General features: G+C 36.2%; 1 protein-coding gene across 6 annotated transcripts in view; it reads left to right on the top strand.

Annotated features, from left to right (window-relative positions):
• Positions 1-27,558, top strand: part of PPP1R13B (protein phosphatase 1 regulatory subunit 13B) — a 70,043-nt gene that overhangs the window by 20,414 nt on the left and 22,071 nt on the right. For 5 of the 6 annotated variants that reach the window (XM_074825218.1, XM_074825217.1, XM_074825216.1 and 2 more), the window contains exons 2-4: positions 5,466-5,613; positions 11,735-11,854; positions 13,340-13,407. In XM_074825218.1, the coding sequence (XP_074681319.1) occupies positions 5,466-5,613; positions 11,735-11,854; positions 13,340-13,407 (336 nt within the window). Of the gene's footprint in view, positions 1-5,465; positions 5,614-11,734; positions 11,855-13,339; positions 13,408-27,187; positions 27,499-27,558 lie in introns of those variants that run through there. The other variant, XM_074825221.1, reaches the window with a different exon arrangement.

Below are 27,558 nucleotides of genomic sequence, written 5' to 3'. Positions count from 1 at the left end.
TCATATGCTTGATAATTCTTAAATTGGCGGAAGTTATAAACACAAAAAGATCTATTATCCACTGTATCTTTAATATCAGTTAGGTATTCCTATATCTAGATTTGGGTAATGAGAGCAATGGATATCACAAAGGGAAAAAATCATGGTTTTCATTTTCTTGTGATGTGTTTTTTTCTTAACCTTTTGTTCACTGCTTGAATGATCTTGCTTCTAATCTTTCATGGATGTGATTTTTCTAAACTACTTTGTTGTTATGGACATAAAATAGGTTATATGCAGGAAAAGTAACGATCATCTGATCAGTTTTTGCCAGGAACCCTGGTTTTGAGTGGAAACATGGTGTTTAATTAAAAAACAGTTATAGGTAAAGTAAAAAGCCAGCTGAGTAATTTCCCATCTTCATCCCCAGAACTCACTATTTTTCTTTCTCTAGTTGAATATAATACTATAAGAAGATAATCTCGAACTTGTTTTAAATACTAGTGTTTCAGCATGTCCTGAAATACTGCTTGCCTGATTCCTTTCTGATAGCTTAAATAATTCAATTCTCTGCAAGTAGGGTGTCAGGAGATATGTGCTTATATGGACTGTGTTACTGTATTTACAATATTTATTGTATCAGCTGTCCGAGTTAGTAAATTAACTTGGTCATAAGGCAATGGAGGTGTAGGTGTACAATTTATTTCTTCTCAAGCCCAAGTGTTTCAGGTCTTGGTAGCATAAGATAATAGTTAAGTAAGATATATTTCTTGTCTCCACAAAAATTACTGTTAAAGAGTATCTAATTAAATGTATACCAGTTCTTTTTAATTCAGGATATTAGCTGAAGGTCAAAAAAGTTTTATTTTTTCAGTAAAGTTGTAGAAGAATGGTGAGGAAAAGACTTCATTTCAGCTGTTGGAAGTTTTAGCTTTCTAGGCTACTTCTTAACCAAGAAACAAGGTGCTACATTGGCTGCCATCTAATGTTTTTATGGCGGTGGTCTAGTTTTATTTCAATTATAAGTAATTGCATTGTAGTGGGGGAATGCAGCTGAAGTTGCAAAACTCAAGTAGGGAAGTCAAGGTGGTTTCTAGCACAGCCTGAACAAGCTCATATAGAAGGAAGGACATCAGACTCATTTGAAAGATTGTTTCTGTATAGTAGCATGTAAGGCATTTAGTTGTGGCCTTGTGGGATCTCTGTTGTGGTAGACAAGTTATGAATGCACCTCTGTTACACAGCTCTTGGAATTTTGGTTTGGGATGAAGTAAGAGATGAACTGGACAGTCAGAGAAGTCTAAGTAGACAAAACAATATTTATCAGCCTGATTGGCAACACTTTTCAGCATATTGACAGCTTACTTGTGTCTGATATGTTTTGTATCCAGAACAGCAAAGGAGGGTCTTCAAGGAAAATAAGGTGCATATAAGGCATGATCAACACAGAAGAAAGCATAAAAACACCTGTTTAGCGCATGGAGTGTAGAAACTGGTGTAAATTATGAGTTTGTCATCGATTTCTTGATACGGAGTGAAAAATGATAGAGAAGAAGATTCCACATCACAATGGGGAAGTGAAGACCAATGAATTGTGCTTATCAGGACCGATACAGAAAGGCAACATGGTCAAAGCCATAGGAATGAAGAATTATTTTTGCTGTGATAGGCGTCATGAGTAAAAAAGGCACACCAGTGAAAAGTTGGGAAACTGATAGGCAAGTTTCCAAACTCTGAGAGCATTAGCTGGACCAGCTGGTAGGAGGAAACCTATCTGTGCCTTACATATTATACAGGAAAACTAGCGATAGATCCGAGACGCAAGAGTGAGAAAATGATTGGTGTCAAAGATGCCTGTGTTACAGATCACAGTGGTAGGTACCCGTGTGTTATGATGACTATGAAATCTAGGGCATCATTGGAGAAACATGACTAAGGACTGTGTTACAGCCATATGGAACTTGAATTGATAGCTAGGCTTTCACAAAGAGGTGATTGAAGATTGTCAACATGTCAGCTTCCTTACCCTTCTAGACCTGATTTCTTGCTAAATGTTTCTTTGTATTTTGTCGCTATGAAATACCTCTGATTCTTATTCCATCCCCATCACAAATAGGGACAGCAATGACACTGACTTGAAAATCTAATTAATATTGCAATATATTCATAATGTTCGATATTTTGAGTCTTCTTGTGTATGTTTCAGGACATCTGCTTCACAGCAGAGTTTCAGTTCCTTTGGTATTACTCAGACAACCTTTTAAAAATAAACCCTTACTTAACCAAGTTTGCTTGAGGAGTAGTATGACAATAGTTGGCTACAGCACCTTGCCTCCTCATTAGTGAGATACCTTTCCCTGGGCTGTCTAGTACCAGCTTTGGAGGAGACAGTACTGGTGCAGTCAGAGCTGAGAGAAGAAAGTGGTGTGCTTGAGGTACAGCAAATTTTGGCCTGGTCTTGGAAAGGGGACTGTGAGTTTATATAGTGGTTGAGATCTGAATTTATGGAGAACTGAGATGTGTGGGAAAACTCACACCTCCAAGGCTTTTCTTTCTTTTTCAGCCTGTCTGCAGATGCAGACGGATAATTTTGAATACATGAAACAAGTTTTCTGGGCCAGTGTTATCTTTACAGCAATAAAAAATCAAAACTTTGAAACCGTGTAAAACCACATCATGTTAAGCTGTTCTATTTATCCTTTCATAACAAGGTAACAGGTCTTTCAGACAAATGGTAAAGAGTCAGAATGTGTCATATCATAAAGGGTCTCTTCTTGGCATTCTCATAACGTTTGTGAAGCTTGGGTTTTATTTTAAAATTACTATCAAGTGTTATGGGGAAACTGTATTTAGAATACTGGCATTAATAATTCTCTGTCAAACTGGTGTTGTTCAATTCAATTTACTTAATTTACTTACATATTCCTTAAATTTAACTGCATATAAAAAAAAAAAAAGAGAGGAAAGTGTTTTCTGTCACCCCTGTGGCTAGGAGAAGAAGTAGTGGGTTTAAATAGTGGCAAGGAAGGTTTTGACTAGACTTTAAGAAACTTCTTGCAACAGGAATCCTGGATTTCTGGGGTGGATGGTTCAGGGAAGTGCTGGAATTTCCATCATGAAAGGCTTTTCAGAACAGGTTAAACAAGCGTCTCTGCAGAATAATGTAGGTATACTTGAGCCTGCCTGAGGCCAAGAGACTGCATTAGATGACCTCTTAAGGTTTCTTCTAAGCCTATTGTTTATATTCATATATGACTCTTTCTTCTTAAATATGAGGTCAAATTCCACTAGACGATTCCAAATCAGATATTTATTCTGTAAAAGATTCCACAGTTACTGAATATTGAGACTAGGTCTGAATCTTCTACAGGGGAAAAAGAATGTTGTGGGGCATTTACAGTAGGTGGTTACATGCACTTTCATTATTATCTGTGGCTGCATCCTATAGCTTCCTCCTAGCTTCTACTATAGCTTTTACTATGGCTTCCTTCAATGCTGTTGTTGGAGAAACTCAGGAGTGTATTCTAGTATATTTACAGCCCTGGATGACTGCTTCTTGTGTTGAAGTGTAGTTACTTGAAGACTTCAGGATACAGTGTACAAACTTGGCAGGCTGAGGGAAACATGGACTTAAATAGCCTGGAGGACTGATGGGGAGACTGAGAGCTTGAAGCCTGGGCTTTCTTGGAATTTGTATTGTGTCTACTTCTAAAGTAGATAGACTGCTCTGGCTCAGTATCTAGCTGTAGTTAATGCAGATTTCCAGTCTGGTACATGTATATGTCCCACAGATAAAAGTTTTATAAACGTTTTAAAAATTGCCTATGCAAATTGAAGCACAACTCCATTTATGAGGTTTGATCTTTATGGTTCAGTACGTGATGACACATTTTATTTACTGAAAAGATCTGAAAGGACTTTCTTTGCAGACAAAATTACTAATTCTGTCACATTCTTTAGGGACATCTATTATTATGGTATCATTGTCTTTTAAATGTCACGTTATCTCTGTTCCATCCCCATGAGTTTGCAGAACAGTATTGTGACTACAGATGGGAAATTAAGGTGCAGAGAGAATGGTTAAAAGTATCTGTTTAATTTTAAGCAGGAGCTTAGGGTCAGGTATCTTTCAGAGGATTTAGTGTAACATAGGAATACTTGTCTTTGAATACAACCTTTATTGGTCCTCAACCAGTCTCACTCAGGAAAAAATTAATCACTTTAGCATCATTGTTTTAGGACTTTGTTTCTTGGTGGAATGTTTTTTATGTTTTCCTTCTTACAAGCCTCTCAGCTGTTAACTATATGCTTCCAGGTTTTGCAGTAAATTACATGAGGGCCTACAGAACAAATCCATTGAGAATAGTGTATGAGGCGGAGACCCTTAATAGGGGGAATGTAGCAAATCATATCATAAAACATATTGACCAAGGGGGTGAGGTGGGTTAGGTTAATGTGCACATTTTTCAAGTTTTCAAGTGTTTAACTCTGCAGCAAGTTACACCTGCTAACATGAAAAGGGATGGAAGTATCTCTGGAGATATATATATATATATATATATATATTTGTGCAGATATTTATTTAAGCTGAAGGATGGAATTTTAACAGAAGTTTACATTGACCCAGATTAGTAGTAGCTCTTAGTGTTAGGCTTTTTCCTTTTATAGATTTCATCCCACTCTTTCTTCTTTCTGTTTTCACTGATGTCAAGTCATCTTGAAGGTCGTTAAGGGGGAAGGGGAAGAAAAGATATTTTGTTTTGTGGCTGCTTTCCAACTGGAATAGCTGAGAGCAGTTACCAAACGGAAAGTAGTCTTTTGATGTTGTAACTTAAGAGTGAAGAGAGCAGGCTTAGTATTGCTGTGAGAAGGCTGCGTGTACAGTCTGATCAACATAGCAAGCTCGGGGGTGGGGCTAAAATAGTACAGAAAGAACAGACTTTTCAGAGGTTTTATACTCTAGCACGTATACTAAGCAAATGCAATCCCTTGCAAAGTGTGACTTTTTTCCTTTTTTTTTTTTTTAACTTACCATTTAACCAAAGGTTTACAATTCAACCAAATATAACTGTATCTTCAGGCAAACTGCAGAAATGAAGTCCATCATGCAAAGGGTTGCCCACCTGTGAAGCTTCAGGTTACTTTGCCAAAGTATGTATTTATTTGCAACATTTAAATGCTATGATTTCAAGCATCTAACATAGCCAAAACCTGTTCCTTCCCTCCCAGCCTTTTTTTCAGACAGAACTAAACCATTTCAACTGAAGCTCTTAAAAAAAATTGTTAATTCAATGCACTGTCAAAAAAAATCAACACAAAGGACTAAAGCTTTGGCAAAGTTACAAGAAACCAAAAACTACTTTGATGGATCATGGTAACCAACCATAAGCGTACATTTCCATTTACAGTGGGATTATAAATTTTACCCATAACATTATTCTCATCTTTTTTTTTAATACTCTGCTACCTTTCTTTTTTTCTTTCAGATGATATTAACTGTGTTTTTGAGCAACAATGAACAGATTTTGACAGAAGTCCCAATTACACCAGAAACAACCTGTCGCGATGTAGTAGAGTTCTGCAAAGAGCCTGGAGAAGGAAGCTGCCATCTGGCTGAAGTATGGCGTGGGAATGGTAAGTAAAATGTTCAGTGGAAATTGATTTAAATATATGCATCAATTATAAAAAAGGTAAGACTGACTTTTCAATATTAATGATTTCAAATTGTACTTTGTTTTTTTCTAGCAAACATTGATGCAAAGCATGGTAATTCCGTATCTGTAGAGAATAATGCAGTTCTTGCCTCTTTTCTTCCTTCTCTCTTTTCTTCTTCAGCATAGAGTATTTGATAAAATGCACGTGTAAGATATGTTAGTGTTCTGTATTTTAGTTTTTCAAATTACATAAAGGAAGTATTCAGTTTCCCCGCCTTAAAAGGAAAAAAAAGGGGGGGTGGTATCTTCACTTCTAGAATAGGCATGCAGCATCTATAGGATGGGGGCTATTGAAATGACTGAATATATTCTATGAATACATACTTAGTTCATGCTTGGTTAGAAAACTGTCTTTGAGGATAAAACTTACAAGAAGGTTAAAACTTTTCAAATTGGAAGTTTAGATTATGGAGAGTCTACGATGCTAAGTGCATTGCATAAATTTCTGTAATGGGTCTGCAGACTGTGTTTAACAGCACTCAAATATCCCTAATATTTTCCAATCACTTGTCTGTGAAAATGTAACATATATGGTATTACTTGTTCTTCTGCCTTCACAATACTTGGAGGGTGTACTTAAAAAATGCAGAGAATGTTGTCAACTAGCTTCAAAGGGTGACTGGAAACTGGAAAAGTGATCCACAACATCTTTCTGGGACACTTACACCTTGCAGCCCTGGCAAGTGCAAGCACACATTTTCTGTAATAAATTCTAAGATTGAGAAGGTATTTTATCTGTGGATGTAATACATTATTTCTCAAAGTGTTAGATATCTAAAGCTAAAAGTTTCTATAAAGCAGGAAATAAAACTTATCCAAGAATTGTGATGGAGAGACTAAGACTAAATTTTGGGTATCTACCCTGTGAATTATGCATCTTTGGTCCCATTATAGTCAGTGGAGATCTAGATACTACTGTGAGTAACGGAGATCACCGATTTCAGCCAGTCATATTTTGAACATCATAGCTCACCCAGTTTTCTGAAGTAGACATCTATATACAGACACCAAAGTTTAGGAGCAGGGTCCTCCCCAAAGCTTCTGCCTGTTGAAGGGGTCTGTCAGACTTCTCAAAATGTGCTTGTGGCTCCAAGTTTCTTATAAAACTTCCATGAGGGTGCCTTCACAAATCTAGCTTCACTTGCTAAATATCTAAGGTGATAACTGTATAGATCTATTCTATTGAAAGTGGAACATTCCAAGGAACCGAAAAGATAGAGAGAATGAAATTAAAAATATGTTTCTGGATCTCTCAAACAGGGCTGTACCACCAGCAAAAAAGATGTCCTGCACACTGATTTTGAATCTCTCTGACAAGAATTTCAGCACAAGCATTTTGTTTGTTGTTCTTAAATGTAGCATAGTGTTACAAAATCTGTGTGTTGGTGGCCTCAACTCCTTGCCCTAAAGTCTGGAGTACATAAATTTCTCAGTGAAACAACGTCAATTTTATTTTTTTTCTAACAGGGCATAAATATGATATTTCTTCCTTCAGCTACTCCTGAGACCTAAATTGAACTCTTTCTCCTGAAGTTTTTAAGAATAATTTTGCCTGGAGCAGAGATCTGATGTAGAAAACAAGAGTCTAAACAGTTAAATGCAACACTTACAACAACAAACAACTTAAACTAGGGTTCTGAGTGGGAAGTGTGAAGCAATTTGCAATGAAACTGCAGCAGGTTGTGCCAGTGGAAGAGTATTTTTTCCTCTTCTATTACACTGTCTCCAACCCCTCAGCCCTTACCTTCAAGAGAGGTCTACAAATGTTCTTTCAGAGGACATTCTGGAAAGTAAAAACCAAAACAACAGTTAATACAGAAAATCATGGGTTGAATAAACACATTAGGTTTTGTCACACATCAGAAGTGGTCTGTTTTCATGGTAATGTCCACGTTGCACAGATGACAAATCACAGCTTTCTCCCTAAGAGAGAGCTGTCATACCTCTGAATGTGCTTAACTCCTCTGTTCTACAGGTAGCCACAGCCTGTTTTAGGTAGCCCAAATGAATAATACATGTCTACTCAAACTCAAAACAGTGGGGCTTGTAGATTGTAGTTTTATTATCAGGTACAAAAAACATCTTGTGTGCCCAAAAGCTTGTCCATTTTCTAAACTGTATCGATCTAACAAAATAATCTTACTCTCCTGAATGCGTATGTACAAATAAATGAGAAATACTTCATTTTCTTTTTAGAGGGTGACAGAGACCATTTGTCTTCCACAAAAATATTTTTAAAATCCATGCAAGTTTGGCTCCAAAAATTTTGTAAGATTTCTGGAGTTCAGAGGAGGATTAGTGTAGTTTAGCTCTTGGAAAACATTCATGTATTTATTCTTTTAGCTTTTCTTTGTTTGCTGTTGTGTGGCAAAGAAATGGTTGAGGAGCTTCCCAAGAGTTGTAAAATAGTTTAGGTATTGTTTGTATTAGAGTTAAGAAACTGATTCTTCTCAGAGCTGCGCAGCATAAGCATTTGGTTTATTCGCATTTGAGTTTTGTATTTCGTTCTCTGTTCCTCCTTCTTTCCGGTTTCTTGAGACAAGTAATAGTTGAAAAAGTCAATAACATTCTTGCCTGATATATCAGTACATTTTGTACCACCTTGTGCTTTGTCAGTTTGAAGTTTCCTCTCTTTGCATGGATTTCTCATGCTATAACAGGAGAAAAAAACCACAGAATATTCTTCCTCATTCCCCAGCTATTGCAAATAGCAGTTGGCAGGGAGGTCAAAAGACAGGTGTGATGCCAGAAACTTGTAGTATGTTTCCAGAGAGAATGGATTTCAACCTTTAAATCCACCCAGTACTCAATTATTAACTTCATCTACATCTGGAATGCCCTTCAGCAGTTGATATTAATTGGTCTTCCTGAATTTAGTTGTAACATAGAGGCAAGTGACTGTGAAAGAAATAATCGTTTACTACAAGTGTACTGCAAACCTGAGGGGAGAAAGACTCCTTCCTGATCTTGCAGTGAACTCCTCCACTATGGAGATAATCCATTACTTTGTATTCTGGTATCCTGTATAGCAAGCATAAATGTGTTTATTACAAACAGTAGGATACTTGTAATCAGGTTAAAAACAGATTCTGAAGTCTGAAATTTATTGTGTTTTAAATAGAAGATATATAGTTCCACCAAAAAGATTTTTACAATTCGCTTCTAAAACATTGAAGCGGTATCTGTGTTTTGGTCTTTCAGGGCATTTCAATCATTTCAGAATACTTAAAAGTAGCCCATCCTCAAAACATTTGCTTAAAAGGAAAGGAGTCAAGCTTGGCTCTCAAAAGTCTTTCAGAATTTTCATCCAACTTAAAATCTAAGGCAGTTTTCACAAATAATTATGCATAAAGGCATATATTGTTTTTCTGCTTAATTATTCATGAAAAGAAACATTCTCTAGATAATATTTTTTAATGTGTTGTTAAAGTATAGGGATCCAACCTGTTTGTTATTACTCTACACCCATTCTCCTACTTCACCTTTTCTTCATTCTCTTCTATTTAAAATGTAAAAAATTAAAATTAAAGTTTGAAATACTATTGTGAAAACAATTATTGACAAATATGTCTGAAGATGTAACAACTGGGAAAAGTTTAACTGCAGGGGGTTTTTTTTGTTTTGGTTTTGATTCTTAAAGAACAGATGTTTCCAGAAAATATCCCTTTGTGGTATCCTAACTTACAGTAAATACAAGATCATGCTTTCTTCCTGCAATTTTTCTGTATTTAAAGGATTTAAACTGAAAGAAGGAATGGGGACTTCAGTTCTTATCTTGTCTTGTGTCAAGTGTTAATGTCTATTTCTTCTTCCTTTTTCTTTTCTGAATCTGTTTCATGTAGCTAAATTGCACAGAATGGTTAGTGCTCCTTCATTTTTCTTTTCCCTGTTTCAGTGATGATGTTGCTGCTATTATTTTATCCTGGTTTCTGTCTTGCAACATATCCCCTATTGTTTTTGTGAAGACTTGCGATAGTAATAGAAAATGTCTTTCCCATTTCTCTCCATGGTCATCTGAAAAATATTACCCTTGATTGTTCAAGGTACATTATATGAATGAAACCTTTTATTTTGAACAGATCCTAGGATTAGGGCCTTGCTTTTAATGGGAGACCAGCCTAACCAGGAGCAATGCTGCAGCCACTCCTCACCATTTCAGGACTAGCCCAGTTCAGACATCCAGTTTCTTGGTACTTTGTTATCAAGCTTCAGTTCTTGCTAGGTTTACCTAGCTTTTTTTTTTTTTTCCCCCCCAAAAAAAACATTTCTAAAGATTCTTATCGTATGTGTCCTAAAGTCTCTGAACTAAACCATTTAAATATTTTTACACTCTGTGATCTTTAGAAGACTCCTGCTGCAATTTTAGTGGATATGCTTCAAAGCACTTGAAATCTTACCTTACTTTAGGAGTTGAAAAACCTGAAAATCATGTTTTAAAATTCCTTTTCAAGAACTGAGTTGTAATAAGCCACTGACCTTATTCTTGTGTGCATAAACACTATTGACAATGTTTCTTGGAGTCCACTTGAGTGAAGAACAAGAAAAAGAAAAGAAAAGCATCTATTTTTTTTAAATCCAGGTCTTGTGATTTTTTTTTGGTGTGTGTTTTTGGGGGTTTTTTTAGTAAGATAGGTGACCTACACAGTCAGCTGATGAGTATAATCAGGTTGTGGTTTAAATGACCCTTCCTCGTTCAAAGCAGCTCGATCTAACTGTGGCTAAACTGTGTTAATCCCTATACCTATTTGATGTGTCAGATTTTGACAAGACACTTTATTGTATTAAATGCATTGTAAATCAAGTGATAAAAATGTATTGTTCTTTAAATACTACAATTAAGTATCCCAAGAGTATCAAGACATGTCTACATTTATACAGTTCATAATACATATAAATTTACGTAAATGTCATTATAAAAAGGTATATTTGTGATGTGGTTTTCCCAAGGTTTCCCCAAGATACCCGTTATATCTTTGAATCATTTTGTCTTCTTGTGTCCAATGGGTTAAGTATGAAATGGATAACAAATTGTTACCAGTGCTCTGCCTGGTAGGAGACACTGTGGTTTGGGTTTTGAGGGCAGAGACCATTTTGCTTTTAACAATGAAGAACACAGCTCCACCTTTTGGTTTTCATCCAAGCCTGATTTTCTGTAGTAATATTGGTTTGACATGGTAATGCATGTAGGAAAGCTAATTAAATCTCTTCTAGTATTGTTTTATTCTGCTTAGAAAATCTCTGCTAATACTATGCCTAGTGTAAGATCTTAAAAGGGAGATTTTCTTACCTTAATGAAAACATATAAAGATAAATACAGGTATAATTATGGAAACAGTGAAAACTTTGCTTTTAAAATGGATTTGCATTTTGAAATACTAAATATATAGTGTGCAGCCTCTTAGTAATAATATATTTGATTAATTTGAAAGAAATATCTACACTATGAGAATGTTTTACATTTCGTTGGGGGAAAACAAAGAGACTGCTGCATAGAACTTAGCCTTTATTTGTTCCAAGATTTGCTAGTAATTCCACATATACTGAAAGTTAATGTCTGGCATAGCGTATTGGAGTGGGAGCACTTGCTCAAGTTCTTAGATGAAATGTCAATGCAACCATAAGGCTTTTAGTCTGACTGGAAACCCAGAGGTTCAAATTGAATGAATAATTTTAATAATAGGACAAAATATCCATCCAGTGGTGATGGGGAGCAAGAGTGCAAAGATCAGCCTTGTGAAAAAGGTTGTGATAAAGAATTCCTACATTAGGATTTCTAAACACTGATATTTTTTTGTATGGTTTTGCAAACTGCTTATGTACTGCTGCTAAGCAGTGAGCTATGTTACAGTAACAGGCTAGCTTTTAATAGAGTGCAACTATTGTCTGTTGGTGCCTGTTTCTTTGACTTTGCATAAGACAAAATACATTGAATAGATTGAATAGCTACCAGAAAGGATGTTCTGATTCTTAATGAGAGTTCTATGAAACTTTGCTGAATTTAAAATAGTTATGATAAGTTTTTTTTTGTCTTGTACTTTTAGAACGTCCAATACCCTTTGATCACATGATGTATGACCACCTACAAAAATGGGGTCCCCGCAGGGAAGAGGTGAAGTTTTTTCTTCGTCATGAGGAGTCACCAGCTGAAAGTAATGAACAGAGTAAGTACACTTATCCTGTAGTTTTGTTGCCTAAACGTATTTAAAAGATTTCTGAAGTGAGTTTGATTACCAGTTCTTTCAGTGAACTTCAGTAGATATATGTAATACAACTTCCTTACAACAAAGCCATTTTGAACCTTCTTCGGTGGCACATTTATTCTTGTTCTCAAATTCCCTTTTCTAGAATAATTTCTACCAATCTGTTGAGTAATGTTTTTATAGTAAGATCAGCTTCTATTCTGCTTAATACTGATCCAAAAATGTTGGTGGGTATTAGAGGGTTAATGCTTTTTTTTTTCTTGTTGAGAGAAAGTCCCTACATTTTGAGAGGGTGGGATTGTTCTTTTTGACCTCCTGTTTTCTTTCCTTTGCCCTAGAAAAAAGACTCGGTAAACTACTTTGCCTCCTTTAGAAACTAAAATCTGTTTTACAGACATCATTGGCAGAGGTCTCGGTGGCTTTACTTTCTCAGTACTTCATGTAGATATATTTAAAATAGTGGTGATAATTCGCGACTTGAAAAATCACTCGTCTGCTTGGTTCTACAGGAAAAGTGTTTATATAAAACAGTGCTGTATTAAGTGGGGCTTTCTTAAAAGACTGGAATAAAAAAAATAGAAGGATTTCAGTTTTCTGATGTAACTAGTATAGACTACCTACCTTATGAGAAGACTTTTGAGGCTGTGCATTATATACTTAATGGCTGTCACACTGTCTGCAGGATAGGAAAGTTATCTTGAAGTAAGATGTATATTTGCATGCTCAGATTATCCTTACTTATTCAACTAATCTGACAACTGAATTTCAGGTCTTGGCTGAGTCCTTATTGCTTTGAGCTGGGGTTTATTTTTGTATTTCTAAGTGGTTCCTGGTTGCTTTGAACACCAGAAGTAGCAGGCCCAATAATGTGTGAGGGCTTTTTGTATTAATTAGGTACTTTGTAAAATACTCGGTCACCCTTTGAGCAATATAAATTTAAAGTGCATTAAGAAATTTAAGATACACCTGAAGCCACAGAGGACAAGGAAAATGTCGCTTCTGAACCATGCATGCAAGGTTTTTTAAACATTGACCTATGGATCAATTTGTAGATTAAAGTTGTTTGTAACGCATTAGAAACTCTTCCTCTACTATCTTAATTTATAATGTATTCAACTGAAGCTGCTGCTTCATGTAGACACAGAAATATGAAACTTCAGTAGTCATGCCCAGGACATTCGCTTTCATGACATTATTGCCTAAACACAAGTCAAAAAAGCAGAGCTGCATGTCTGTACTTTTAACAGAGGAAGCCCGAGAAGTAAATGCTTTATTTCTGCTGGCTCCACTGCTTACAAAGAATAAGCTAGTAAGAAAGAGTTGGAACTAGCAGAAAAAAAAATCACAGATAGAAGCTTTATATAAAAATTCTTGAACAGATTGAAGAGTGAAAGCTATTTGTGTTGAAAACTGAACTTTTCACTAAGAGTGATACTTTACTTTTAGGTGGACGTCAAGCCCAAAATCAAAGAAATGGCATAAATATACCTGTGGAGAAACGCACAGAGAATGGGGTATGTAATAAATCCTAAAGGGTTTGGATCAATTCCACTCAAATATCTGTGTTTTTATTTCTTGTTTTTCAAGATCTGTTATGGTGGGAACTGGTGGAAAATGTATAGATCTTGTTTTGTTTTGGTTGGTTGGTGGTTGTTATAAAGTGTTACGTAAAAAGGTGTCGTTATAAAGTGAATGGGAGAATATGGCTTTTTCATGAACTACTCTACATTTTCTGTCTAGAAAGAAATTCACTTATGTGATGTGAGAAGCCCCCAGAGTCTTATTAATTACTGCATTTTCTAATCTGTCTTCCTCTGTCTTGCTCATCCTGTTTGAAGAAAAAAACAGCTATGTTATTCTTTCATATTAGTAGTGCCTGTCCAGACATCTTTTCTTGTTTGATTTATCTCACTGGTATTGATTCATGACATAGCCTCATTTGTTAAAACATGAGAATGTATCTGTGGGTTGGGATGTTTTCAGATGCTGGTAGAAGAGGTTGTATACCCCTCAGAGCCACCGCTTTATACTGTTTGTTATGCACTTGGTTCATTTTTACAGCTTTTTTTTTTTTTCCACTAAAGCATTACTAGGTTTCTAATTGAAAATACATATTTCCTAGCATAGGCAACCTGTTTGGTGGCATTCAGTGAATCCTGGCCTGAACATTCTTTTGCAAGTAAAACGTAGTACATTTCTTTGAAAATGACCATGGCTTAGAAACCTATTTCTGAGCTGAAACTCACTTTACTTTCTTCTCTTCCTTCTCATCCTTAATACTCATGAAGACTCTACAGAGCATGTTCTGCTCATTTGCTCAGGGCCATTCTGCTGCCTTTACTAAGGCACTATAGCTATAGTTGAAAAAGTTTAAAAGCAATCAAATCAGGTTTTTCAAGCTGAGATATCTTAAAGAAAAAAAGAACTAAAATGTTAAAAATAGTTGTGCAGATTAAGCAATTCTGTGCTTGTATATTGCTGGATAATTGGCACCTAAAATTCACACACACACACACACAAATATGCAGCAACAAAGTTGTGCAGTTTGCAGCTCTGAGCAGCTTGTTTTGTGTATGGCATGTGAGCCTCATGGAAGGAATTTTTTTCCCTATTCAAAACAGTTAATCATGTATTGCTTTCTGCGTTCCTTTTCTGTAGAGAACACTAGCTGATATCCTCTGATGCACGGATCTGTTTATCCTGCTTCCATTGTCATATTGACAATGTAGTGAGATCATAGCGCTATAATGTGCTAGGGGAACATAACTCTTTCGTGACCTCCCCTAATCTATTCCTCTGTGTAAGTCATAGCACATATACTTCATTTGAGACATAATATCTTTGGAAATTAGGACTGGCCTGTGCAATACATGTGCCTTACAATCTCACTTCTTGGCAGCACTAAAGTTTATGGTAGTATGGCTTTGTATTTAGTTCAATTTGCTGTTAATTTTTATGGGCAAAGCTCAGACCTGGTAACTTGAGTAACACTGCTACCTTTGTGCCATTCAGTATATATTTTTTAAAAACCCTGAAAGTTTGGCCACAAAATTAAAATTTATTAGGGAACTCATCACTTTAAAATGGACTTTCACCAGGTTCAGGAAATTATTAAGACACAAGAACGACTAAAACCTGAAGGGGTTATATTAATGTAAATTGTGGTGGGTTTTATGCCAAAAATGGTACAAATTAGGTTTTGAAGGTGTATAAAACTAAGATTTTTTTTTCAATTTTGCCAAGTTTTAAAACAGAGGGGGAGGGGGAAAAAAGAGGTGGCTTCAGGATCAAGGATTTAATCAGCTTACACTTACGTAATGCATTAGGCTTATTCATTGTTACTGGCATGCTGCATGTTAGACCGGCCCTAAAATCAGTACAAACCAATGGAACATTGAAGACAGCTCAAATCTTACCAAATATTCTGCATTCAGGTATATTTTTATTATGTGTACTGCTTTAATGATGAAATAATTGATTTTTACTTAATATCTGGATAGAGCTGGAAGTGTGACATGCATAGAAAACTTTAAGATGAATGTTTGCTTTAATGATTGAATCAATAGTCTTGGAAAAATGATAGGCTATCTGTTTGGAATTCAATTTGGATAATTCTGTTAATTGGCATTTTATCATATGCAGTAGGATTTTTTTGTTCTTTGAAACTATATGTGCTTGATCAGCAATTATTTAAATAATGGTTAGCTTAAAATCACATTGTATAAATGCTTAAATTTCGTTAGATTATCTTCCAAATAAAGATTTAATGTTAAAAATAGAATAGGCTGGGTCTCTTCAAACAGTGAAACATGCATTGTTGTAAAAAGAATACTTATCTGGAAGTGCTCATCTGAGAGCTGTGCATTCTACATATCAAAGCCTAAAGGAAAAACTATAAGATTTTGTAAATTGACAAGTTCTTTTATTCCTGAGGTGACCTTTTGGGGGTTTGCTTTTGTTTATAACTTTCCTTATTGGAAGTGGAATTACACTGTAATCAGGGTCTGATCTCTTTCCGACACTACACAAAGGTATAGATATGTGGAGATAAGACTTGCATAACTAAGTATTTCCCTTTGCCAGGGAGATTGGACAGTGTCTCAAGAGAGATTCTCTTCTCTGAGAATAGCTGCCTCTTCCTCCTCTTCCTTTCTTTTGCATGTGTAACTGAGCCAATTGGATTTGAACACAAGTTATAACAAGGGAAATTCTAATTAAACATTAGGAAAAATGTTTTCTCAATGGCAATAACAGACATTGGAACAGACTGTCTAGAGTCTGTGGAATTTCTATCTAGCTGAATAAAGTCCTGAGCAGTCTGAACTGCTCTGAGCAGGGGTTATTGAACCGGGTGACTTCCAGAGGCTTGTTTCTACTTAAATTATTATTTGATTCTGTGATCAGTGGCCATGAAACGGTAGTCATACAGTACTGGGTCTCGTTTGCTTCCAGATGTCCTAGCATTGAGCCAAGCTTCATTCCACAGAAGTGGCAGCGCTCTAAAGACAGTGGGACAGAGCAAATAGAGTTGTAACCACTGGGGGTCAGTGGTAGACAGGAGAGGAACTGGGCTCGCCCGTCGGGGTGCAGCTACCAGGCATCAGTAGGAAAAGTGGATCACAAAGGCACTTAAAGGAAGTCCCAGAAAGAGGACTGACTGGATGATGACAGCTGTCCAGAAGAAAAGGTAATCAGGTAACCAAGCAATTTCTTGGAGATGAGAAAACAAGAAAGCAGATGCATCTCAGGAGGAAAAAAAGAATGGGGTACAGGAACATGATGGAGGTAAAGTGTATTGGACTGAATAGAACTAGATTAGTGTAATGAAATCTGTATGTGAAGACAATACTCGTTTGCTGTAGTTGCTTGGTTTAAATTATTTTTCTACTTGGTAATTTACTTGGGGAGAATAAAATATCAGTTTGTGGTCTTGTGTACCATTCTCTCTTTAACTTATTTTTGCAGTTTCTAATATTAAAATTGTTCCCCTGATTTATAGAGGCAGATATCAGTAAGCTTTTTCCTTGGTAGATACTGGCTGAAGCCTTTGCCAAGAAATACAAAGTGGAACCTGATTTTATCTCTCACTATGAAATTTGTGTTAGCTTTAGCGTAAAAGAAACTCAAATAGAGGAAGAAAGCTTCACCATCATCCCAAACTGGAGAATCATACTCCTGTAAATTTTCTTAGTCTTGAAGCTGTGACCAATAGATAAAGTTGAGAATTAAATTTTCTTGCTGATTAGATAACAGAACTGAGCTTCACTGTTTCTGTTAAAGTGGCTCAAATCAGGCTTTTAGCAAAAATTTTACAGCAGGTAGTCCAACTTTTAGCATCAGGAGGATCTTATACTTTCATGCTGGAAGAATTGCTCAGGGAAATTCCATTAATACGTAGGCTAAAACTTCTACATACATGTATACACAAAGCTGTTTTTAATAGTACTGATTTCAGTTAGGAGAGCATATGGTTGCTGATGGAGAGTAGATAGTCACCTGATGCAGTCAGTTTCTGTATCCCATTCCATCATGATAGTAGTAAAGCTACACTGCTTTTGAGTTCCTGTGGTATGGCTCGTCAAATTCTAGGCTTACTTTAGATAGATTTACATGCGATACCAAAATTATTGAGTAGAATTGTATTTTGTTCATTAGTTTTAACAATTTGATCCATACAGGTGCAACCAGATAAAAAGGCATTAAACATCTAATATACATTTTGTCATATATTTGTTATGATATGACAGTTAAAATTTTTAAAAGTGTTATAAAAACCATCTGATAAAGAAGTTTCAAAGATGGCTGAAGATGTTATATTTGCACAGGCAAAACACTTAGAGGTTTCCTTAGCCTGTCAGGCAAAGATATGACAAAATCTAATTGTAAGGAAAAAGGCAAACAAATTAAAGTTTTAACAAAAGTCGTAACCTCAAGAGACAAGAAATACATTATGTGTACTTGCTTGAAGTTTCTCATTTGAAATGTTGAAGGATAAAGAGCTTAGTCTGGAATAGAAGTTCTTCAAACCTGAGCTGCAAATTCAATTTAAGCTTGTAAGTATTAAGTACTTTGTTTGTAACGTTTAACAACGTACTTGGGAGAGGCTGCCATTCACATAAGACAGGTTTTAATCAAATTTGTTTAAAATGAACAAATAACTACGTTAGTCTTGAAGATCTAGATTCTTTCAGAGGTCTTGTAGCAAAGTCTAAGCAAATAATTCCATTAAAAGATGATAAAAATAAATCTAGGGACAAGGAATTCTAACAGTTTGCAGAGAAAAAAATTTTTCTGAAGAAATTTTCTTGTAGGCTTCCTGGAACATTTTGACCGTGTCTGGTAATTAAATCAGATCCAAGTTTTCCTAATTTTCTGCTGCGACTTTCTCTATAGCTTTTGTTAAGGAGACAAAAATGATTGTATCTGCTACTTTTACAGTCAGGTGTATTCCCTTGTCTAAACATACATTTCTAAAATTATTGTTACCTCTCAGAAAGGGGAGCCTTGCTGCACCTACAGCAGCCTTCTGCACAGTCAGATTTCTGGTTGAAGCCCTGGGTCAGCTTAATGGAGTTTGGATTTTCATCAGACTGATACAGTTCTTCGTTAAATGCTTCTGTCTGAAGCATTTTCCAGACAGCTGACAGTATCTTGCTCTTCAAAAAACAGAAAAACTAATCCAACTAAATGACTTAAGGGAAAAATAAATAAATTGGGAAGTAAAAAAAAATTACAGTCTAAAGCTAATTTTAATGCATACAAATAGCTTTTGATTTCCTGCTGGACTAGAAATCCAAGTCTCTTCACACCTCAGTAAAGGATATTTATGTAGGGTAACATCTCTACAAGACTAATAGGTTTCATCATGACTTATTCTATGATCATTTTCCTGTTATAGTTTTAATTATGATAACATTAGTTTATGACTAATACTAGCTCTTAATATCTGACTTCATTTGTTTTGAGGCATCTAAAGATTGTTTGACTAGTTTGGAACAGGAAACATTCTTGGAACCCACTTAGAACATTGTGAGGACTGTTTTCCTCCATGAATTTATGTAATTTTTAATTTCTGTCACTCTAGATACCAAATACCTATCTAGCTGGCTATGGATATGAGATACTCACAGTATACAGGCTTGTAGTATACAGACACTTAAACACGCTCACTTGCAATATACAGACTTTGTAGTTCTCCTGCTCTTCTGGACATCAAAGGTAGTTCTCTTCAACAAGTTACAGGGAACAAAGATGTGGTTTTCTAGTCCATAACAGCAACAGGTGGCTTCCCGTTTTGCAGAGGAGGAAAGACCCAAACTACACCATTTACTCAATCTACAACTTTAGTCCCACTTTTACAGGTCTGACTTTGCTTTTCCTCAGGTATGGCTTTGCAGTTTTACAGCAATACTTAGTTGCAGATGTCAGTGGAAGGGAAGGTATGAGAAGTCCTGTTCATTTGTTTGTTTAACCTCTAACTGTGGTACTTATTTTAACATATTTGTATTGTGAACATGGAGCAATACAATTTACTCTTTTCCCTAGATTTCTAACCAAGTGAAGCACGTGGAGAATTGCCTCCAGTTGTCACTGCGCATAGGGATCCTGAATTGCTTGGCCCTTAAATAAAGGTAGAGTAGTTTAGAATAAGTGAGTGCTTCAGCTGACGCATAACATTACACACATTAGCTCATAAAGTAAACGTTACTTAAAGAGTTCATTTGTTATTTTTCATGAAGTATTGCTGTGCTTTCACAGTCTTTACACCGGCACTGTAAACTTCAATGCCTTTTGTCACAGTTGTAGCAGCCACTTTAGTATCATTTTTAGTTAAGCCAAATATTAAATACTGTTATTCTAAGGAAGATGGGACTTGTCCTTTCCATTATTTCTGTACTTCCTTACAGGAGGCAGATTATGAAATTCACTGTGCCAGCACAGAGCTCTGAGAGCTTAATTGTGAAAGCTTGAGAGTTTAGACTGTGTCTCTCTCTCTGAGCAGCTTTCAGTTCTGAGTAGGAGACTCTTCTGGTATTTACAAGACCAACCATTCCTTTTCAGGCCACCTTTAGAGTTCTCTCTTTTATGTAGCTGTGTCATCTGCAGATTAGTGTTTCCTCTCATCTTTTCCACAGTCTCTGTGGCTTTTCTTGTGCAGTGCTTCTGTGGCCTCCTTTCTCTGACACACCTTTCCATGTTCACTGTCTTGTTCATTTAGTCTCCTGTCCATCTAGCCTTTGGACACCTAGCATACCTATTTCCCACCCGCATGTTTTTCCCAGGCAAGTGAACCTTTCCATTTCTCTATTGTCTCTGTAGCTGCCTCCAGATCCGATTGTTGTTAGGTTTATTTTCCCTGCAGTCTTCCTCAGATCAAAGCAGAGAAGATGAAAATCCCTCTGGCTAATTTTGGAGCAAGGGAGTTGAACTTGTTTTTCTTCTTATTCCTACTGGATGATCTTACTCTACAGCTCATACCTTTTCTTGCTTGCTAAAAATAAGCCTGTTCTTTATGCAGCTGGAATATTCACTGTATAGTGCCTGGACATACAGTTCTTCAGTGTCCTTATGGAGATCCATTTGCCTGGATCTCTTGTGTATGTGCACTAAATAATGCTTGAATTACTTTCTTGAAAGAACGAAGAGAGGGTGAACTTGCATGTCATTCGTGAGTTTGACAAGGTAAATTAACAGCTTTTTATGGTTTTTTATCTTCCACAATATCATAATTTTTAGATCCATAAGAAATTGTTAATGGGGTTTAGTATTTTCTTCAGGGTTTAACATTTAAAAATTCTTAAGTCTAGGTTTTGGCTTGCTGCAATCTTCTCTGACTTGCAGCTTCTTGATTTATACTATTACACATTGCTGGCTCATGTATTCATTGTGTATGCAAGATTTAAGAAAAAGATGAAGTATGTAGAGAAAAGCATATAGCAAACACTGGAAAGGTTATTTGCATAAGATTGTGGTATCTGTTCCGACTACTGTTTGCCTTTTATCTTAGGCAGTCTCTGTTAATAAAGAAACTTCATTAAATTTCAGGTGGTACAGTTTTCTGTTACTTTAAGCAGTAAAATGAAATACAAAAAGTAATGATTTTCCTGATCTTCTTGGCATTAACTTTTTGCACTCAGTTGGTAATACTACAAAAATACAAATTCAACAAATAATTCATGTGTTTTTAAAGCTAAATTGTCTGTATTCTTATATTTCCAGTTTAACCTGATAACCATGGAAGAACTGTGTATTGCTCAACATTTTCCACTGAATATGAAAAGTGCAATGAATCAAGCTGATTGTAGTTGACAGCTGGCTTGATCTTGCCGTGATTAGGTCTTTTACTGCTGGCAAAATCCACTAGCCTTTTCCGTTAGCTGATTGTTGATGAATGCAGATAGACAGCTTTTCATATTGATGAAGAATTTGGGGGAAACCTTTATTTCATATGGAATAGAATTAAAAAATATCCTACCTCCTACTGATTGCACTGAACCAAAAAGCCATGCAGGAACTTGTAAGATGTGTACAGCAGTTGGTTTGGCTTGTTCACAGTAAAGTTAATCAATTAGTGGAGATAGAACATAACAGAAACATGGAGTTGGAGCAACGCAGATGTTTACAGCTGATGGGCAGTGCTGCAAAATAAAGATGTGCTCTCTTACAATTAGATAGGAAAATAGTCTACAGTAGTTAATTACTTTTCAAAATTTGTTAGTTTCACACTTTAGTGGACATGTTATTTAAATACTGTGTAGCTTTTGCACTTCGGTTTAAAAGGATTGTGGGTCTCAGAGTCACATGATCAGAATGCAGACCAGTTTGGGTTTTGTAACGCCTTACCTCTGAATTGAAATTCTTAATTATCAGATTTTGTTAAATGCATTTGCTATCATTTTTAAGTTTTAAGACCTTACCAAAAGCTTGTTACATCAAAATGTCATAGTCAACTTTTGCTTTTAATAATTTAGGCTATATGGGAAGTAAAAGTTGTACGCTAAGTTTCACAAGGTATCTTTCAATTACAGGATACTTATTTTGAGTACTTTTGTGTTTTGGAAAATGTTTTATTTTAGTGTTCTCATATAAACAATATTATAACATCAGAGAAAAACACCATATTGAAACAATTACTTAAGGGAAGAATAAACACACATTTGTTGATAAATATGTTATTCAGGCTAATAAGCGCATCTTAACCATACTCAGTTATCCTATCAGAATAAGATGTTGCTTTTCTAAAAGGCCCAGAAAAATACAATTCCAAGGCTATTTTTAAAGGCACTTGGACATTGAGTTTTTAACATGTATTGTAACACATACATTACTCAAAATTACTCTGAGTAAAAGGATTGGTAAACAGGTCTGAAGTTTTGTGCACAACTGATCTGTTATTTACATAAGAATGCGTAATTTCTTTGAAGATAATTTACTTTTGTTAGGAGTATGAGGTTGATATTTTGATTCAAATCAGCTACTGGGTATTTTAGCCGATACTAAAGTTAATATAAACATGCTTAAGATTTCTGTGGCTGTTTAAAAGTATCTGCAACAAGGAGGAAAGTAGTATTGTAAATAAACGAGTTCCAGATACTACTTTCCTATATTGTAGAAGTTATTTATAAGCAGATTATTTCATATGTAGCAGATGTTCAATATATGCTTAAATCCATTTCTAATTTTGAAAAATCTATTTTAACATTGTTTGGATTTTTGTTAAGTTCAGCATTTTCTTAGCTGTTCTGTGCAAAATAGAGAGCAGCCTCACTTGTGAGATTTCTAAGAAAGCAATATGGAAGAACAGGAAATCTGGAGTCTGTGGCTTATGCTGAATAGACTTTAAATGTTTATTATATAGAGTGACAGCATCAGCAAGTTGGAGGAATTGCTAACAAGGTATAGTGTAGTCAATGAGAGATGTTGATATTTTATCAGAGAAAGATAATGTGAGATTTTTCAGCAAATTGTCATACAGTTGAAGCGTGTTTATTCTAAGAAACTGTTCATGTATCTGTTTGCACAAATAACATTTTTATTATAAATTTCTGAGTAAAGTTACCAGATTCTGTTTGTAATGTTAATTTCAAGATAATTTGATTATCAGGAGATAGCATATGCTAGGTATATTTTCCTTTAATTCCTAATATTCTGGTTCCATTTTCTGGGTTTAATTAGCTTGTTCATTTCCATTAAGCTAAAAAAGGCATGTGCTATTGTCATTGGATGCTTTAAAATGGATTTCTGCTATCGGCATATTTCTGACCCAATTAAAAAAACACAAGGCAGAGCTGTGGATAAAGCCATTAAACTGGAAATAACGACATCCATGTTGAGGTCAGCAAAAATGCTATTTTAGTTTAAATAAAACCAGATGTCGTCTTCTGTGGTTTTTTTTTTCAATAGTGTTATATTTCACACAATATTTTCAAGTTGTCTTTGTTGTGCATGGTACTAGGATCAAGTTTTATGGAAAATGTTGTCAAACTCTATTATAATTCTTAAATTTGGTGATATATATCATAGAATCATAGAATACCAGGTTGGAAGAGACCTCAAGGATCATCTGGTCCAGCCTTTCTTGGCAAATGCGTGATCTAGTCAAGATGGCCCAGCACCCTGTCCAGCTGAATCTTGAAAGTGTCCAATGTTGGGGAATCCACCGCTTCCCGGGGGAGATTATTCCAATGGCTGATTGTTCTCATAGTAAAAGTTTTTCTCTTGTGTCCAATCAGAATCTCCCCAGGAGTAACTTGTTTTTTCAATGTGACTCATTGTAAAAAGGGAGTTGCCGTCTTCTTTGTTGCCAGCCTTTATATACGGGAACATATAGGGTCAATATGTTTCAGAAATGTAAGGAGGTCAGAATTAGTAATCTTCAGGAGATGCTCTGTCCTGTGTTCTCTTCTCATAGTCCTTAGACAACACAAGAAGGCCACATCCATTTCATATGATGCAGAACTTTTTGTACTACCCTACATTTCTTTGATACAGAACTGGTGTAATAAACTCCTGTTTCTTCCATCTGTTTTCCCCATTGCTACTGTTGTGCTGAGGACAGGTGCCCAAAGCGTGTGCTGGCTATTCTTATCAGCAACCTTTAAAGCTTTGGTGCCAACTGGGCTAGTTAAAGCATCCCCTAAACTATGTTACTTTGAATGAGGCTTAAGGCAAAGAAGTTACTTGTGACTGATAGGCTTCTGCTGCTTGTGACCAAGTTAGCATGGGAGAGTCAGGAAGTCTTTTGCTAGATTCAGCAGGCAAAGCAAGCTGTTCCTTCCTTTCCTGCTCTGGCAATTTGGTAGTTGTGCAGCCATAGCTGTAGCTCTCCATTTGCTGTAAATGCCATGCAGAGGAGGAAGGTGCAGGGATGGCCCACTGCAGTGAGTGCTCCCTGCTTTGCAGAGGCTGAGAATTGTCAGAGCCCTGATCCCAGCTGGGTATTCACTGGCTGGGGGGTGCTCCGACCAACCCCATTTGTTTTACAGTCAGTCTGCTTTGTTCTGAGAAAATGCTCATTTATGTAATATACTTCGCTTCCTTTGTCCGCATACTCATATACCTAGTTCCAGACCTGTCAGTTCTATGTTTGTCGTGTGGCTATATAGATTTCTGGGGTTTGACAGCTCTACAAAGGTAAATTTCTAGTCTGGAGGTAGGTTTTGTATTCCCTCATTTGCCCTAGGAAGGAACAGTGACTTAAAACTGCTACAGATTATGGAAGACTGAGTCTTTCAGCATGTGCAGTAAAATCCAGGTATTTACTTTGCATTTCTATAGAGGCATTTTAAGCCTTCTCAAGGAGCAACTTGTAGTACCTTTCTGGCCTTTGCTGTCCTCCCTTATGAGGCTGGTGAAGATGATGTTTTCTTTTTGCCATGTCAAAGTTGTGTGCCTCATTAATGAATCCCACATGGAGGAGTGAATTCTTTAAATCATGAGCTTAAAGGAGTTGCTTCTTGGATTTCTCTCTCTATTGCAGTTTCTGCCTCTAGTTCAGTGCTGATCTTGTCTTTGGTCTGTGTTTTTTGGGAGGGTTGGAGTTTTGTTTTTGTGGTGTGTCCCTGCCCCACTGTCTCTAGCCTTTGATATGCTGGTGTTTTCCCAACCTTGATAAAGAGTGTTTTCTTTCACATTTATTATGGCAGAAGATATGGTTACCTTTACCATCACAAATGTTTTTGGGAGAGGGGGATGGTTGCAGGTGGGATATGTGCTGCATTATCTTTAGTAGCTGCTCTGTATTGGCTTGTCAATAAATTAATAGGTGGTTGACAGTAGTGGGATACAAGCAGAAAAACTTTCTGGGTAACCCTTTTGATGGCCAGAGTCAGAACCAGCCATTCTGCACTCCAAGGCAGAAGCTAAGAGACAGACTTTCTCACCTCCCTGCATGCTGGTTGATTACCTTTTATCTAGGTTATGTTGGACCTTGGCAGTTGGTGGTTTAACTGCAGAATTGTCTCTGACTGTGACAGAAGGGTGGACCAAAGTACTAAAAGAGAAATACTAAATGAGGGAGTAAGGATAGAGGTGGTGGAGGTGAGTGATAGGAAAAAAACCTAGAAAACATGTGAGAGAGAGTTCATTGTACATGATTTATTGTATAAGAATACACATAAGAGAAGGTGGAGCTTGGCCAGTTTCAGGAGGCTTGAGGTACTTGAACCTACACTTTCTAGTGCAGGGCATTGGGAGGGGAACTGAAGAATTGTGTGGGAGATGGGTGTGAACCATCTCTCTTAAAAAGAGGGAAGGAATAGATAAGGAAAGTTAATGACATAGTGGCTCTTGCAAACCTTAGGAAAGGATCTGAAGAGATAGCATGCAGGAAATGACTGGTAAATTCTTGTACTGCTCTGTTTTCTTTTTCAATTAATTGGTTACGTTATCCTTTACACTGGTTATTTGAGTGACTAGGCATTGCTGAACCTATACATGAGATTTCCAGTCGCTATGGTGACCAAAGCTTTTGAATATTTGTTGTTTTCCTTTAAAGCTCTGATGTCTGAAATCCTAACAGTCTCAGGTGTGGGTTTGGTATATGTTTCATTATTATTTTCAAAATAACTTTCTGTTCTTACTAATCCAAACTTAGAAAAGGATCCAAAATAAGTATCTTGATGGCTTAGACATGGAGGCAAAGAAATGCATAAAATCAAAACACATTCTAATTATCAGCTTTTAAAAAATAATGTATTTCAAAAGGTCAGTCTCATGAGTTTTCTATTTTAATATTGACATAATTCTTCTTAAAAGACAGTTTTCTGATGAGAGGAAAGGCAAAAAGCCACTGCAGGCTGTCCTTATTGCTTACATGTCTTGACCATGGTACACTCTGCTTGTCAAAGAAATATTTCAAGTTCAGGTGCAATTTTTCATTTGCTATTGTGGATTGTCCATGAGTAAGCCATTTCATAATAGCTCAGAAGCATGTAGACTGAGGAGTTTGTGATGATAGACAGAACAGCACAGTGTGAGGGTAGAAAGAAAGGAAGGAGGAACAAGAAAATGAATTTTCAGAGTGACAAGATTAATGTGTAGAATTAAATATTAAAGGAGGTTCCTTTTCTTAATTAAATGTCTACGGTATTACTTGTTTTGAGGCTGCTTGTAAACTGGTTTCTAAACTATTTAATTACTACTGTACCATTCATCTCTCCCGTCTCAAAAATATTAATTATCAAATGGTAAAATATTAACCTGTAGTAGGAGGGTAATGTCAGAAGCTGAAACTCCAGTTCATTACAAATTCTGTCTCTCATCATGACCTTTTAAAGTGCATGCTAAACAAAATAAATACACTTTTTTAAGATTCTTGTCAATATTAAGAAATTAGGGAATATAGGTGTAACATTCTTGTCTGTATGAGACATACATAATACTTCCTTAGTGCCTAATAATGCAGTGTTTGCTTTATAGCATTTTATTTAGGAGTTCATCTCTATGTGTAAATGCTTCTGTGAATCAGTGAAAAGAAATTTACAATTCAGCAAAACTGTCTGCTTTGATGTATCACTGTGTAGCAAATGAATCTGTGGAATCTGGAGGAGTAGAAATTTGTAGTGGCTTTGTAGTACCTCCTTCAGAAGGCAGTTCTGCAGGAGGTAGGTTTCTCATGCTGCAGGAGAAAGGAGGAGGTCTGGACCGTAAATGTGATTGGCTCATGTTTGTAGTGAGAGGTGAGTGACTTCATGGATGAAATTTGTAATAACTAGTATGAACAGCACAAACTTACGACTCTGAGAAACCAACAACCTCATTAAAGAACTGAGAAAATGCAGTGCTCTCTTTGCCGTGCATAACCTGAGGTTCTGAAGAAGGACGGAGACTTTTTTTTTGTGGTGACATTTGCATACAGATTATTACAAGCAGACTCAACTAATATGAAATGTTCTAAACAAACTGATTCAACTAGATCTCAGCAACTGAAAGATTCAGTGTTTTCCATGCTGTTTCAAAAACTATGCTGTCCTGTTCTGAAGACCTGAAATCAGCAACAGTATATCTGAAAATAATTGACGTGGTGTCGAAGAGGAATTCTGCTTGGTCCATTTACCGCTTTTGCCATGTGGATGAAAAAGAACAAACTGCGAGTGAAGTTACAGGTTTAAAACTTTGTTTCCTCAACTGCTTCTTCTTTTCTTTCCTAAGTATAGTGTAGTTAT

Source organism: Strix aluco, chromosome 4 (genome assembly GCF_031877795.1).
Source record: "Strix aluco isolate bStrAlu1 chromosome 4, bStrAlu1.hap1, whole genome shotgun sequence".
NCBI lineage: Eukaryota > Metazoa > Chordata > Aves > Strigiformes > Strigidae > Strix > Strix aluco.
The sequence above is the reverse complement of the archived record's forward strand: the minus strand, read 5'-3'. Positions and strand labels throughout refer to the sequence as shown.